This window comes from Agelaius tricolor, unplaced genomic scaffold, assembly GCF_023055355.1.
Source record: "Agelaius tricolor isolate 1412-34295 unplaced genomic scaffold, bAgeTri1.0.p SCAF_18, whole genome shotgun sequence".
NCBI lineage: Eukaryota > Metazoa > Chordata > Aves > Passeriformes > Icteridae > Agelaius > Agelaius tricolor.
In genome coordinates, this window is record NW_027269278.1 from 15,446,061 (window position 1) to 15,461,638 (window position 15,578).

At 62.2% G+C, this 15,578-nt stretch overlaps 2 protein-coding genes across 4 annotated transcripts; one reads left to right on the forward strand and one right to left on the reverse strand.

Moving 5' to 3' along the window:
- Positions 1–1,682: 1,682 nt before the first annotated feature.
- SNCB (synuclein beta) lies at positions 1,683–6,244 on the reverse strand. 2 transcript variants are annotated; one of them, XM_071443510.1, is made up of 6 exons: positions 6,115–6,244; positions 5,367–5,494; positions 3,878–3,916; positions 3,412–3,530; positions 2,588–2,677; positions 1,683–2,444 (listed from the first exon to the last, which is right to left on the reverse strand). In XM_071443510.1, the coding sequence occupies exons 1-6, from the start codon at positions 6,150–6,152 to the stop codon at positions 2,412–2,414; spliced, it is 447 nt and encodes a 148-aa protein (XP_071299611.1). In that variant the 5' UTR covers positions 6,153–6,244; the 3' UTR covers positions 1,683–2,411. The 2 variants fall into 2 exon arrangements, with proteins under 2 accessions (XP_071299611.1, XP_071299612.1); XM_071443511.1 differs by lacking the exon at positions 6,115–6,244 and adding an exon at positions 5,633–5,789.
- EIF4E1B (eukaryotic translation initiation factor 4E family member 1B) lies at positions 6,196–8,106 on the forward strand. Of its 2 annotated transcripts, XM_071443509.1 has the most exons (7): positions 6,196–6,662; positions 6,793–6,878; positions 6,990–7,085; positions 7,210–7,273; positions 7,456–7,569; positions 7,672–7,811; positions 7,928–8,106. In XM_071443509.1, the coding sequence occupies exons 1-7, from the start codon at positions 6,645–6,647 to the stop codon at positions 8,040–8,042; spliced, it is 633 nt and encodes a 210-aa protein (XP_071299610.1). In that variant the 5' UTR covers positions 6,196–6,644; the 3' UTR covers positions 8,043–8,106. The 2 variants fall into 2 exon arrangements, with proteins under 2 accessions (XP_071299610.1, XP_071299609.1); XM_071443508.1 differs by having other exon boundaries at positions 7,456–7,811.
- Positions 8,107–15,578: the final 7,472 nt, after the last annotated feature.

The window sequence follows — 15,578 nt, forward strand, 5'->3', positions numbered from 1 at the left end:
GGGCGTCAATGTGTTGGCACTGAAAATCATGGGCAGCAGAAAAAAGTGAGCAAATTATATTTGGACAAATACCAGCTTCCTCCCACCATGTGTGTAGGATTGTCCTACACCATGGAACAGTCAGCTGAGGTACCTGAGGGCTCTTTGCCTCACCCATCCTTGTTCTTGGCTCTTTGCCTTGCTACAGAGACCCTTGGCTATATTTGAGGGGTTCCCACCTATGGCACCTCCTCACAGCTCCTGGCAGGTCAGCACAAGGCTCATCTTCCCACAGTGACTCCATCCATCTCAGATAAGGCCTCATGCTCAGCAGTGCTCCTTGTTGCTGCTGGGTCCCTGTCCCTCTCTCTGTTCCCACAAAGCTCTGTCCCCATTTCCAGGGTTGTGCCAGGCTTGTGCTTGGTGCTCACACCTGGCACTGCCTGCATGGGGCCCTCTGCCCCCCTCTTGCTGCCAAACCCTCCTGGCACACAGCAGCCTCACAGCTCTGCCCTCTCTAGAAAATTACAGCCATGACTGCAAGTCCAGCCCAGGTGTGGGCAGGGAACCTGGAGCAGGTGTTCACTGTGTGCAGAGAGGGCAGCTGCAGCTACAGACACAGCACCAGGGGAGCTGCCCCATGAGGGTCACAGCCCTGCTGTGCACAGACAGGACACCCTGCTTCCTATAAAGCATGGTTTGAGCAAGTTCCCTCCCTGCTCTCTGGCTTCCAGCTCTCACAGCTTTCCTGTCTCCCCCCACTCTGCCTCTGCCCCAGCCCCTTTACAGCTTCCCTGGCATTGGGGCAAGCCATGCTGCTCCTGGTTTGGGTCTGCTTGTTGGTGGATAGCAGAATCGGCAAGGGAAGGAAAAAATGCCCTAGGGGAACAGCCAGCCAGCCCCCAAAGAGCTGTTTCAGTCCTTCCAATAACACACAGTGAGTGCTATGAGCACTGCTGCAACCAGAGCCAGGCTGGGATTTGCTGGCATCAGCAAACCTGTTGTGAGTCCATGCTGACTGCTGCAGCTTCACTCCTCGCTGGCAAAGCTGGAGCCAGCACAGGTGGGGGATCTAATCTGATATTCATGGCAGGGACACTCAGCCCAGCCTGTCACCCCAGCTTGTGATGCAGTCAAGGGGCTAAAGGCCAGCTGGGGGTCCAGGCTGGGTTGGTGGTCCTGCCCTAGGAGAGCTGAAGACCCAAGGATGGCACTGTGGGGTGGGCACAGGACCTCCTGCCATGGCAGACATCCCACAGAATGTGTGACACCCACCTGCCCTTTAGGTGGTCACTGCATCTGAACAAGCTGTGAGTGACAGCCATGTCCCCTGCCCCATGCCCAGGGGGCATGTAAAAAGAGGGGAACCAGTGCTTGAGCTCAGGGTTGTGTCTACCCTCATCCTGGCTTGTTGTTCTTAGCCCCACAGGGCCCCCTGCAGATGCAAAGCCCTGCAGACATCTGCAGGGTGGTATGGGGACACTGCCTGCACCCCAAGTCTCAGCCAGAGTCTGGCTGGAGTCAGGGCACAGTGACCTGCTGTGATGCAGCAGCCAGCAGACAGAAAGGCATCTTGTCCTCATGAGCAACCAGTCCTGCCCACTCACCCAGCATCAGCCCCGTTCCTCTTTCCAAAACTACCCTTGCCACCAAAGCACGGGGCCAACCCCTCCCCAGGGACCCCACAAGCAGGACTAGGGGGCTACAGACAAGAGTTGGCTTTATTCACGGACACGGGGGCAGCTGTGTCACTGGCAGCTGCCCTCGTATTGCACATCCAGCGACGGGGGAATATCCATGCCACGTCACAACACAGCGTCGGCACTATGGGACCTCGGGGGAGGCGCGGGCACCGTCACCACCCAGCAGGCTGGGGAGCGGGCTGGGGCGCCAAGGGTTCACAAAGGCAAAAGACCCATCCACCCATAGATAGAGAGAGAGATATATATAAAAAAAAAATAGTTCCACGATGACCAGAGCAGAACCACAGGGACACGCGTGCAAGCGAAATGTACAGCAGCCCGCGAGCAGGTAAACATGCTTTGTACACACACAGACACGCCGGGACATGGCCGGGGTTTATGGTGCTGGGAGGGAGACAGAGCCATAAACCCGGGCCTCACACTCACTCACACACTCACTCACACTCACACACACTCACACCGGCCCCTGCGGGCAGCACCCGCGGCTCGGCCTCGTGCCGGGGCTTGGGGGCTTGGACACAGCGGGTGTTTCTCACTGCTAGACATGGTACGGAGACACGGACACGGTCCCTTGGAACGGAACTGGAGGAAGAACTCGTGAGCGAACGGGGCAGGGGCACCCCTGCTCCTCCCCGGCACACGGGCACCGGCCGGGGCCGGCTGGAGAGGAGCAGGGGGCTACCGGCGGTTCGTTGTGCTGCTGGTGGAAGAGGCAAGGATGGGGGTCCATTATGCCTCTGGCTCGTATTCCTGGTATTCCTCCTGTGGGATGGGGAAAGAAAGAGCCAGTGTGAGAGTTCAGGTGGGGCACAGAGCCCCTGTCTTCTCCAGCCCATCCTCAGCTTTGCTCTGGACAATGTACTAACCACTGTGACACTGTGTCCCTTGTCACCCTGTCCCCTCACCTGTGGGGGTTCCTCGTAGTTCTCCCCCTCTGGCTCCAGCAGCGGCTCAACCAGTGGCTCCTCCACAGCCTCCTGGGCCACCTCCTCTGCCTGAGAGTGAACCAGGAGGTCAGTGCCACACACACACACAGAGCACACACCCTCCCTGCCCCAGCCAGACCAGCAATGCACCCAGGATACAAGGTGCTCCATGGGGAGCCAGTGGGATCCTGGCACCCAGCTGGGAGGTGACATCCATGAGTCCGTGGGAGCAGGGGCTGTGTGTGTATGTTCCTATATACGCTATTCCCAGCCCCAGCCTCGGGCAGGCAATGAGTGCTGGCACCACGTGGGCCTCGGCAGGCTGCAGGAGCTGGCAGGGCTGCGGGAGCATCCTGCATCCCTGGCAGGGGAGGGCGGCGCTGGGTAACCCCTCCCCGGGGCTGGCAGGCGGGAAAGGGGGGCAGCCAATCCCCCCGTGCAGCGGCGGTGGCGGCGGCGGTGGCCTCATTTCTTCAGCTGATGCTATTTTGGGCTAAGCTGGAAGCCAAGGGCTCATGGGGCGGCGAGCTGGAACCCGCTGCCCCTCCCGCAGCTGTCAGGTCACCTCGCAGCCGCTGGAGCGCCGCAGGCCCGGGCCCGGGCCCGGCCGCCATGGCAGGCCCCGAGCGCGCACACGTCCGCAGAGGCCGCGCACGCGGCCATGCCCGCCCGGGGCACGAGGAGACCACCTGGGCACCCTCGTGCTCTCTGCTTTGGGGCTGGGGAACAGCCAAAGGGCTCCTCGCCAAAGCCGGGCATGTGCCAGCCTCCCCACGGGCATGGCAGTGCCTGGGGACTCTCACCTTCAGGTCTGCAGGGAACTCCTCCTTCTTCACCAGCCCGGTGGCCGCCGCGATGTTGCCGGCTCCGGTGAAGGCAGCCTCGCCCAGCTGGGACGCCTGCTCCTTCGCTTTCTCAGCCACTGCAAGAGCCCGGGGTGCCCGTCAGTGCCCCCCCGTGCCACGAAGGGTGCCCAGCTGTGGCTTCATGCCCTGCGCCACCCACAGGGGGAACTGACGGGGAGATGCTGGGCAGGATCAGGCTCTCCTCACTTCCTTGCCCTGGTGGGGAGGGGAGGGGGCCATGACACTGCTCTGCAGCTGGGCAAGGAATGTGAGCAGCCTCTGCAAATCCTTGGTTGCCGGCCCTGTTATATAAGAGGCTTTAGCAGAGTGACATCAGCCCCTCAATTAGCCTCTGATCTCGTTAGTGTGGCCATGCTCTCAGGGCTGGAGGGCTACCGCCACAGGAAGACAGAGGGGTCCGTACCTGAGGTTACGCCTTGCACCACACCTTGGGTTTTACTCCCTGAGGGTAGAAAGAGACAGAGATGGGGTTAGAGGGACTGACAGCTTGGCTCCAACTTGTGCCATGCCTGAGCCCCTGGCAGGGCTCTGAGCCAGGACAGCAGCCGGTCCACACCCCATGCCAGGGCACCTGGGGGGCTGAGCACTTGCCTGGCTCCCCTCAAGGCTCCTGTTGTCCCTGCGGGAGCCTGAACTGGGGCAGCACAGAGCTGCCACCAAGTGCCAGGCAGGGCAGAGACCCCAGGGCCCAGCACTGTGTCAGGGCACAGCCAGGCAGGGTGAATGCCAGCCGTGATGCTGAGAAAAACCTTCCACAGGATCCCAACCTACAGCTGGTGCCAACAGAGCATGGCAAGCCCCACAGCTGGAGTGCCCAGAATTGGGTGCTGCTGCTGGCTGTGCCAACCCTGCCAGGCTCCCTCAAGCAGAGCAACACCACCCAGGATACCCCACGGAATGGGAGCGGGGTGTTTAGGATGGAAGGAAAGGTAGGGGCTGGGCAGCTCCTGTAGGATGGGGCCTCAGGCTGTTCCTGGAGCTGCTGTACCAGCAAATACACCCTAGCGAGGATGGGGGTCCAGGGCAGACACCCACTGCTGCCCAGGGGAACAGTTTTGGGGCCTCAGCTCTCCCACAGAGCTTGTACCCTCTGGAGCAGAACAGAGCCTCAGCCCTGCACCCTCCTCCCTCCCACTGCAAGCAGAGGTAGCCTCAGCTCCCTCCTGGGCTTTCCAGCACCACAGACTGCCCAGGAACTGCTCCTCCTGCCAGCCATGCCTTCTAGGACTTGGCCCCGAACAGATCCCGCCCCCAAGGGGCAGCACGAAGGGACCCCTCAGTCACCAGCCGGGTGCAGAGGAGATGCCGGTGTGGGATCAGCTCCAGGGCACTGCCTCTCCAAAGGGGACAATCGCGGTCCCCACGCCCCTGCCCCCAGACAGGCACATCCCAACACAGGGGTCACCACCTCCATCATGCTCCCTCTGCTTTCCTGCCCCAAAGCATCCCGGGCACAGAGCTGAGAGACCCTCAGGCTGGGAGCTGCAAGGGGTCCGGTGCCCGAGGGTTCCACCCCCTCAGTCTGGGGACCAGTCCCCGACTCTGCTCCTGCCTGCGGAGCCCACTCTCCTGCCCTGCGGATTCCCGGTGGGCAGCGAGGCACTGCGGGCACCGACCCTCTGCCCCGGGGCACTCCACCGCAGGGTGGTCGTGGCGGGGAAGGAGCAGGGGACAGGGGGAGCGGGGCCAGGGACAGGTGGGAACGCCAGGGGGACGGCAGGGTGATGGGCTAGAGGACGCAAGGGCAAACGCAGGAGCAGGCAAGGGCAAGCAGAGAGGGCCGGCCGGGCAGGCAGGGACGGGCAGAGATTAGCCGGGGATGGAGAGGCAGGGGGCACGCAGGGGGCAGGCAGGGGGCTGGCAGGGGGCTGGCAGGGCAAGCCGGTCCTTACCGACATAGAGGACCCCTTCCTTGGTCTTCTCCGCGGCCTCGGCCACCCCCTGCTTGGTCTTCTCAGCTGCGGCGACCACCCCCTCCTTGGCCTTGGACAAGCCCTTCATAAACACCTCCATGGCGGCTCTGCGGGGAGAGGCCGCAAGGCTTCACCCGGCCCCGCGCCCGCCCGCCCCGCGCATCCTTTCCCCGCGCATCCCTTCCCCGTGCATCCCTTCCCCGCGCATCCCGCTCCCGCGCCCCCGGCCCCGCCGCCCGCCCGACCTGGCTCGCTGTCGGCGGGGACGGGCGGGCCGGGCCGGGCCGGGCCGGGCTGCGGCGGGGCGGGCTCAGTGCGGCTGTGCCGGGGCCGCGCTGCGCCGCGCTGCGCCGTGATGCGCGGGGGGGACCGCGCCGCGCCGGGCTGCGCCGGGCTGAGCCGGGCTGAGCCGTGCTCGGCCGCGCCGAGCCGTGCCCCGCCGCCCCGCGCCGCCCCGCGCCGCCCCGCACCGCCCCGCGCCGCCCCGCACGGCAGCGGCGCCCCCGGCCCTTCGCCGCCCCAGCCCCGCAGGCTCCTTCCCCGGCTGCACGGCCCCCCGGGGCTGTCGTTTTCCCCATCCCCATCGCTCATCGTGATCCCACCCCACGCTGTCCCCCAGGCTATTCTGTCCTGACCCCCATCGCGTCCTCTCCCGGTCACATCTCCTCCCGTTCCTTGTCCCATCTCGTCCCGATCCCACTGCTTTCCACCTACAGGCTGCCCTTACCCCATTCCATCCTTACTGCCATCCAGCTCCCTCCACATTCCACCCTGTCTCTATGCCATTCCCATCCCCTCCTCGTCATGTCCTCTCCCCACCTCATCCCACCCCATTCCCATCCCACCACATCCAGTTCTGAACCCATCCCCTCCCCATCACATCCTGTCCTGACTCCATCCTCCCCATCCCATCCTATCCCTCCCCTCCAACCCGATGCTATCCCACCCTCTCTGGGTGCCATCCTGCCCTGCCCGTACCACACCATGGTCCCCACACAAGGTGCCCAACTTACACAACTCTACTCCCTCATCCTGATCTCATCCCACTCTGAGCCCCTGTCCTCATCCCCCAGCTCCCTGCCCTAGAGAGGGATCCCCCATCTCTCTGCTCCCCAGGAGGGGCAGGACTGGCTCCGTCTCCCCAGGATACCACCCATCCACCCTCCCCACCAGGTGCAGCTGGGATAGCTCCTCACCCCACCTGCCTGTGGGTACTTAAGAGCCAGAGGCTGCCCAGGAGAGCCTCTGCTGGTCAGGATGGCTACGGGGGAGCAGGTGGGTGCTCGCCCTGTGGGCTGGGGAGGCTGTAGAACACAGAGAGCCCTGCCAGCCCTCGGGATGCCCAGTGTGGGAGGTATTGGGGTGCTCATGGGGCTCCTCGGGGCCGTCCCACCTTCCTCTGCAGAGGCAACAGGAGCGATGCCGCCAGAGGGCTCGGCAGCAAGAGCTGCTCCCGGCAGAGATCCAGGGCAAGCACCCCCTGCAGAACAGGTATGGGAGGCCTGGCCATGGACAGCCTCTCGCAGCACCGGGAGGGGTGTGTGGGGGCTGGAGGGGGACTCTGGCACGGTTTTGAACGCCCCATTTCCCCTCCGTCCCCAGATGGGCGCTCTGGTTTTTCAAGAATGACAAGAGCAAGATGTGGCAGGCAAACCTGCGCCTCGTCACCAAATTCAGCACTGTGGAGGATTTCTGGGCGTGAGTGTGCATTGGGTGGGCACACCCACCGTGTCCCTTCTGGAGCTGTTCTGGTGGGGGGGGTCTGAGCCTGAGGCACCTATTCACCTATTCTCACCTGCTTCTATGTCTCCATCTAACACAGGCTGTACACTCACATCCAGCTCGCCAGCAAGCTCGCAGCTGGCTGTGACTACTCCCTCTTCAAGGTATGACACCCCATCCTCAGAATCCCCCCAGCACCCAGCATTATGGAGGTGCACTGGCTGCTGGTAAGGCTGTCAGCATGCCCCAGCCATAAGGTGGGAGGGGAAGCCTGGCTGGATGCAGCTCCCCAGGCCAGCTCTGGCCAGTATTTGGTGCTTCTGACTGTCCCCTTGCCCGCCCCCAGGATGGCATTGAGCCCATGTGGGAGGACAGCCAGAACAAGCGCGGTGGGCGCTGGCTCATCACCCTGGCCAAGCAGCAGCGGCACACGGAGCTGGACCGCTTCTGGCTGGACACAGTGAGTGCTGCCCCACCCGAGGGTCCTGCCTGGGCTGCTCCCCCTGCCCCAGGGCTGAGCCCCAGTGGGGACTGTCCCAGGCTCCCCTTCTCCTCCCAACAGCTGCTGTGCCTCATTGGGGAGATGTTTGATGAGTACAGTGATGAAGTGTGCGGGGCCGTCATCAACATCCGCACCAAGGGGGACAAGATTGCCATCTGGACCCGGGAAGCAGAGAACCAGGAAGGGGTCACCCACATTGGGTAATGCAGCTTTGGGGGAGGCTGCACAGGGCAATAAGGGCTCCCCCTGTTTAGGGGAATAGGGGCAATGGGAGAAGTGGTGCTGCCCTGTTCACGCATCCCCTTCTCTCCTCCAGGCGCGTCTACAAGGAGCACCTGGGCCTGTCACAGAAGGTGGCCATTGGGTACCAGGCTCATGCAGATACAGCCACCAAGAGCGGCTCCCTTGCCAAGACCAAGTTTGTGGTGTGACTGTGGGTGGAGTGGGGAGCTGCCTATGAAGTCCCCATGTTCTGTCTCAGAATAAATTTCTGCATCTGAGCATGATCTGTATCTCCAGAGCTCTTGGCAGCCTGGGGTGGCTCCTGTTTGTTGGGGACATTTCCAGGGAGGGAGATGATGGTATGCCAAATCCTGGCACCTCCATTCTGGGTGAGCGGGGCCAGGAGCACAGAACTGGCATTGTGGTGGGCTTGGGGCACTGCACATGTCCCCTCACCTCCCCTAGAGCCTGGGACCAGTGCCCCTCTCCCTGAGGCTATGGGGGTGTTTCTAGTGTTTTAGGGGGCCCTGGATAGCTGCCAGAAGGGTGCTGTTCTGCCCTCCTCTGGCCAAGGCATGGGCACAGCTCACTGCCCTGAAAACCTGGGCATGGGAGGGACTACTGAGGCCCGGCTCATCTGGGTCAGCTCAGCCTGGGGAGCTGGTCCACTTTTCTCCTAAGTCCCTGCACATGTGTGGGACATGGGTCTGCCTTCTCAGGAAGATCAGTTTCCCAGCTGAGGGCTGGCAGTGTCCCTGCAGGGTGGGTGCTGGGCTGCAGCACAGCATGGCCCCCGTGCTGCATCCTCCCACAGACACTTGCAGCACAGGTGCTATGAAGTTCATTTTCTTCCCAAGATTTTGTTGGTGCCAGACCTGCAGGCTCACCACCTCAGTCTTTTGAGCCCTGAGACTTTGCTGGCTCCTCCTTTCCATGGCTCATGTCTTCTGCTGTCCCTTCTGGTGGTCCTGGCCTCCCATTGTCTCTTCCAGCCCCACCCCACACTCTGTCCTTTAGTCTTTTATTTGTGTGTTTGATTGTTGTATCTGTGCTGCCCTGCCTAGTCAGATTCCAGAGGTGGAGCTGTCTGCTCACCTTCTGACAGTGGCAGCTGCAGTTCTGCTCTCACCCAGGATATCTCCATTCTCTCCAGCAGCACCCAGGCTCCATCTCAGCCCAGGGCTGCACCTTGTCCAGGGCCACATGTCCAGCCTAACTGTGCCACCTCATCAGCCCAGAGCCAGGGCTGCTTGTCTCCTGCTGTGATGGCTCAGTGCCTGCAGACAAGCTCTGCAGAGAGCTGTCCTGCAGAAGGATGAAGTGTTGACCACTCTCTGCTCTTTGAGCTGGTTGTGACCTGTCTGCTCACAGCTTGACAGGCAGCTGCTGTGGCTGTGGCTGTGTCACCCAGGGTCTCACCTGCCTGCAGTGCAGCCTGTGGGGTTGAGCTTGCTGAGCCCTGCAGCTGCCATGGCTGCAGAGGGCTGTGTCCCCGGGACTCAGCTGCCTTCCTCCAGGAACATCAGCCTTGCAGCTCCCCCGGGGCAGTGCAGGGCCCTCCACCACCCAATATTGCTCCTGTTCCAGGCAGAGGATGATGCTAGAGACTGAAGACAGGGGCTCATCCCTGGCAGGCAACATGTCAGGCCATGTCCCCGTGTCCTTGCATCGTGTGATGGCTTTGGGTCATTTCTCTGTGCAAGGGCAACAACAGAGCACTGCCCTCCCCGGCAGGGACACGGGGCTGGGGAGGTCTGCAGGCAGCAGGACTGGGATGAGGGGATGGAGTATAGGGGGGTAGCACCTCACACTGGGGGTGCTGCCAGCGGGGCTCAGGGGGTGCTGTGCCTGCCTTGCCCCCTGGTCCCGCACGGGCTGTGCGCTGGCAGCCCGGGTGCTGCCTGTACCGCCGGTGCCTCGCCACGCGATGGTGCCGCTCACCCGGCCTTGGCGGCTCCGGCGCGGCAAGGATGGCAGCCTGCCCTGCCTGCGGTGCGCTCCGTGTCTGCCCTGCCCTGCCTGCGGTGCGCTCCGTGTCTGCCCTGCCCTGCCCTGCCTGCGGTGCGCTCCGTGTCTGCCCTGCCCTGCCTGCGGTGCGCTCCGTGTCTGCCCTCCCTGTTTGTGTCCCTGCCTGGAGCGGGGTCACAGCGCTACCCCAGCCGCCCCCCACTCCGATCCCCCTCCCCAGAATGAGAGACAGGCAGGGCCACACGTGGGGCTGGCAAAGCTGAAACTGGAGGAGGGATTGCAGACCCCCTAAACGCACCATTAATGCCCCTCCCCAGCAGTGACAGTGTCAAGTGTGTGAGGCAGGGGTTGTCTGTCCCTTTGTCCCTTCAACCTCCTGCTCTGTGTCACACGGCCCTGTCATTGCCCCCGACCTGGCTCTAGGGCACCCTACAGCCAGGCTGTCCTTGTCCCCATACCCCAGCCAGGGCGTTGTGCCTGTGGGGTGCCCTTGCCCCACCACGTCACAAGGCCAAGGTTAGCTGGGGCAGGAGGGGGTGCAGAGGCTGCTGCAGTGCCGTGGTTCATCACCATTCTCATGTAGCCACAGCGGGATTTCTTTTGATTGGAAAAATAATAGGAGCCATTTATCTCCATGGCTTTATGGGTTCCCATCAGCCCTGCAGCCCAGCCAGGCTGAGGGACTGGCTGTGCCCACCCAGAGCTTGCCCTCTGGGGACACAGTGACCTTCATCCTCAACTTTTGCACCCCACAGTCCCTGTCTGAGGGCCAGAGGGTGCTGGGGGGGACAAAGTCACCCCCTGGGTGGGCACAGCAGTTGCCAGGAGCCACACAGGGAGTACAGCAGTGCCAGGGCTGCCCCCGGCCTATCTCATGCTGGGCAGCTGTCCCAGCTGGCAGCCGAGCTGGCAGCCCTGTCAATAATAATAATTAAAAATTAATACTAATCAAAAGGGAGAGGCAGATGGCAGCAGACATGCGGCAGGGCTGGAGGTGGGGGTGGGAGGCAGGGCAGACAGAGGGGCCTGCAAGGACAGGGGTGGGGGGGCCAGGAGTGCTGTGGGGTTTAGTGGGGATGGGAGGTGCAGGTCAAGGGACCCACATGGCAAAGGGGGATGGGGGCTATGGGGCTGGGGTTGCTGTAGGGCACAGCAAGAATGGGATGGACTGTGCTGCTGCAGGGATGGGGTCCTGTGTTCCTCTTTCCATGCAGGGGTTGTAGGTCAGTGGTGCTGGGTGCCCATGCTGGGTCACCTTGCCAGCAGCTGGCATGCAACCATGGCCAGGCACTGCTAGTCCAGCTTCTCCCTGAGCCACCAGCTCTGGCAGCAAGGACAGATCCTGCCCCTAGCACGCTTCTGGTGCAGGCACCCATTCTTGCAACCAGTGAGCGCTGCAGGGTTAAAATCCCCCAGAAAACTGGGGAAGGAGCTGCTGGCTCCGTGCAGGGCGCGTGGGCCGGGGAGGAACAGGCAGCGCTGGCTCACCGTGGGAGTGGGCAGGCAGCGTGGCTGCCAGCACTGAGGCTGTGCCACGCTATTCCTGCAGTGCCTGAGCCCACCTGCCTGCCCTGTCACCTGGCCAGGGGCACTCTGGACCTTGCAGAAGAGCTGTGGGTACACAGGGGACCTCCATCCCTGCTGCCACCAACATCCCCCTGCATCCCTGGACTGGAGCTCCCCGTGCTGTCCCTGCCAGGCCCTGGAAGGGCACAGACTGTGCCCACCCTCCGTTCAGAATCACCGTGGCATGCAAGGAGGGGTACCCAGGGTAAGGGGTACCTACGGCGCACCGTTCCCATGACAACCTCCCGGCAGAGACAGCAGTGGTGCGGGAGATGCAGGAGGCGAGGGGTCCATGGACCCACCGGGCATGGGCAGGGCTGGCAGGACACAGCGGGGCACAGCACAGGGGCTGCACCTCTGCCTCTTGCTCCCCCACTCGGGCTCTGCCTGCTCCATCCGGTTTCTTGCAGCCTGGGACAGGCAAGCATGGCACTGCTGCTGCTGCCCTCCAGCTGCAGCTGCACGGTGGGGAAGGGGTTAAATGCCTGCAGGGCCGTCCCCAGTGCCAGCAGCAAAGAGGCAAAGACGGGGACAGAATCTCCTGCCCTGCGCCTCAGGGAGCCTGTACCTGAGAAGGGTCCTTTGCTGTCACTTCTCATCTGGGTGGATAGCGGGCTCTGAACACGGCTGAGCACTCTCCTTCCCCGCAGGGACGGGCTGGCACTTCTCGCTCGGCAGAGGCAGGCGGGGGGAGTGGGCGGGTGGGATGGGGACAGGGATGGGGACAGGGACGGGAGCTGTGTGGCCGCAAACCTGCAGGCATGACTGCAGCACGGGGCTGTGCAGACAGTGCCACCACCCCTTTGGGGTGTGTTATCATGGCCTGGGTGCCCCTCAGATGGCTGGCACGTGCCCACAGAGCCTTCATCTCCACGAGTCACCGTGTCCATGCTGTCCCTGAGAGTCTGGCACTGCCCCTGCCCTCACCCCCCTCCCTCAGCTCCCACAGTGGGTGCCACCAGGTCCGAGGGACCACCCTGCACCTCCCTCAACACAGACACATCCAAACATTAGCACCCCCAGGTCCTCCCAGCGTGGCACGGGGAGCAGCCACTCTCCAGGTTCACAGGGGAGCAGGTGGCAGCCCTGAGGCTGCGGGGACACAGGGCACGTGGCAGTGCCTGTCCTTTCCCTCCTGGCCCTGTGCATCCCGCTGTGCCCTCCCAGGGGGCTGCTGATGCTGCACCCACAGCCATCCCTTTCCCGGGGCCGGGGCTGCCAGGCTCCTTGCATGCCCCAGCTCCACAGCTCTGGCGGGGAGGGCTGGAGTTTCCCGGCGGTCGATGTGCCCATCGATCCCCACAGCTCTGCCGGCTGCTCTCCCACTGCCCTGCTAATTAATGGGCTGCTGCTGCTGCTGCTGCTGCTGCTGCTGCTGCTGCTGCTGCTGCTGCTGCTGCTGCTGTGGGAGCGCTGGGCACAGGGTGCTTGGGCTGCCTGCACCGTGCCCTGCCTGACCCTGCCCTGCCTGCACAGGAGCTTTGCCCCACACATGTCAAGGAGCCAGCACCCACTTCAGACCCACCACGAAATGGGGGCTCTGTGTTAGACTGGGCATGGGACTGACGGGTCCAGGGCAGGGTGAGTGCTACAAAGGATGGCTGGGGACAGCAAGTGGCCACTTGCAGCCCGCTAGCTGCCCATGCCCTCGCACTGCTCACAGCTGTGCCCACCCTGCCTGCCCCCAGCCTGCTGTGGGGACAGGGATGGGGACTGCCTTTGTGCCAGTCTGTAATGAGATTTCTGCTTGGCTGCCTGGATAGAAAATCCCAGCCAGAGGATGTGAAAAGCCTCTCCAAACCCCAGCAGCCTCCTGCCCCAGCTCAGAGCATACAGAGGTGCCCCTGCCCCAGCACCCACAGTGCTCTCAGAGGGGCATCAGCACCAGCTCCATCCAGAGCACCCACTGCAATGCTTGGAGTGGGTTGTTCTGGGTGCCAGCATCTGCATCCCAGTGCTGCCAGATATTATTCTCTGTGGTAAAGTCCTGGCACCCTGGTACTGTGTCTGCAGCGCTTGTGTTTGCAGAGTGGCACCATGCTGTGCTTCTGGCCACTTCATTTTCCCCTGCAGCAGCAGCAAATCCATCTCCTCAAAAAGTGGGGAGTGACTCTTTGGGTGCTCAGGGCTACAAGGAACAGGCTGTGCCCAATGGGCTTTGTTGCACATCCTAAAGGAGCCCTTCCCACCCCCAGCACTGTGTGTCGTTAATCTACTCTTGCAAATGGCTAATTTTGAAAATCCTCTTATCAGAATTAGGTCCTCAACATCCATATTTATTTACTTTTCATTTTCATAATCTTTCTGCTCCTTGTGTGGCTGGGGTTGTTCTCACTGGCTCCATTTCTGAGCATCCCTGTGCAGGATGACACCTGGGATGTCCCACACTGTGTCACGTTATCCCAAGCCAAGCTGTCCCATGCCATGCTGTGCTGTGCCATGCTGTCCCATGCCAGGCTGTGCTGTGCCATGCTGTCACCTGTCTGTTACACAGCACACATGCTCCTCACACCTTTGGCTCTGCCAGTGACACCATCAGCGCCAGTGCCCACCCCGCTGGAGCACCCTCTTGTCCCATGCCCTGCAGAGCCCTGCCTGGTGCCAGGGCAGCCACATCCTGCCCTGGGGCCCTGCATTATGCATTGTTTACCCGTCAGCACCTTCCCTGTTTGTAACTCAATTAAGCAGGTGCGGTTTTGCTAATACAATGGTGTTTAATATTCGCCTTCCTTAAATACCACAAATGGAGAGGGAGGCAGCGCACGGCGATCCATTATACATGAGCTCAAATATCTACTTAAATATTTGATGGGAGTTTAGAAAATCTCAGGGCTGGCCTTGCCCGTGGCTGCCAGGGCTAGGCAGGAGGTCGGGCACGGCACAGGGCCCTTGCCAGGCTCCGTGGTGGTGGGAGCTGCCTCACCCCAGCTGGCCCAGACAAAAGCGGCACCTGGGGCGTGTGGTGAGAGGTGAGCAGTGCCAGGGAGGTGGCATCCCCAGGGAGCTGGCAGCTGCAGCCCACAGAGCCTGGGTGTACCACTGCTCACCAGGTGATGCCCTCCCCCCACCTCTGCCTTAATCCAGGCTTTTTCAGAAGAAAGCCCTGACACAATGGCTGCAGCACGTGGCTGAGCCGTGACCGCGGAACACTGGAGAGGAGAATTAATTTTTAATTCCACCTTAATTACTCTGAGTAATAATCCATTTACAGCACCCAGTGGGACCGGTGTTTCTGGCATCCCCCTGGGGCTTGCAGGACACCCAGATGCTGAGCATGTGGGGTTGGAGGCACTGGGCCAGCCAGGCACTGCAATCTCCTCCTCAAAGACTCTGATTCCCGTGGCTCCCCATGTTCTGCAGCTCCTCACACCACCCTGGCAGGTGGGCAAGGGTCCCAGATGCCCCCACAGGCATGAGCCAGGCAGACATTGACCCTTGGCAGCAGGACTCAGGGCTCTGGCAGCTGTAGAGCAGGATCTGGCTCATCCATCCCTTCAGTTTCTCCTCAGCAAGAGGGAAAGCAAGCAGAATTAAAAGTGATCTCCTCAATCTGTATTAATTAGAGTTTATTCATTCGTCAGTGCACTCTGCCACTTCTCCACTGATGACCCAGCCACGCTGGCCCACAGCACAGGAGGGACAATGCAGGGTGACACCACACAGCCTTGGCATGGCACCGAGGGAACTGAGAGAAGCTGAGGCTGGACTGGGCACCACCAGCACCCCCGGCTGGGCACCAGGACAGGGAGGATGCAGTGGGTGCCCAGGGGCTGGGAGCGTTGTTGCTGGCACTGCCAGTGCCGTGCCAGGAGCAGGAGCTGGAAGCCATCCCGGGAGAGAGGTGCAAGGAGCAGATGGGGCTGGCATCACACGTGGGACCCCCAGACCCCTCCCCACCACGCTGCCCAGGGCAGCACCGTGCTGGGTGCCCACCTCAGGTGCCATCTGCACTGGGTACCCCACCTCTCCCTGTCCTGCTGCTTGCCTGGGGGTTTGGCCACCGGGGGAGCCCGAGCTGGGGGTCCCGGTGCTGTGGGGGAGCTCGCCCCCGTTCCCATGGCAGCCCCCCGGAGCTCATGTGCAGAGTGGTGACTTCAGCAGGAGCAGATGGAGCTGCAAGGAGTAAAAACATCCTGTTTCCATGCAAATGCCATCAGTAATAACGAGCCAGCCTGAAGGAGGGCTGTTATTGCTGCACCAGAGCTCTGCTT

Excerpts from the sequence above, each read along its gene's own strand:
- SNCB (XM_071443510.1), bottom strand. The coding sequence starts at position 6,152 with ATGTGGAGGGAGCTGGATGGCAGTAAGGATGGAATGGG. Across the intron at positions 5,495-6,114 it reads GGCAGTAAGGATGGAATGGG|AGCCGCCATGGAGGTGTTTA; the intron begins GTAAGGGCAGCC and ends CTCTCCCCGCAG. Across the intron at positions 2,445-2,587 it reads ACTACGAGGAACCCCCACAG|GAGGAATACCAGGAATACGA; the intron begins GTGAGGGGACAG and ends CCCATCCCACAG.
- EIF4E1B (XM_071443508.1), top strand. Across the intron at positions 6,879-6,989 it reads AAGCACCCCCTGCAGAACAG|ATGGGCGCTCTGGTTTTTCA; the intron begins GTATGGGAGGCC and ends CTCCGTCCCCAG. Across the intron at positions 7,086-7,209 it reads ACTGTGGAGGATTTCTGGGC|GCTGTACACTCACATCCAGC; the intron begins GTGAGTGTGCAT and ends CATCTAACACAG.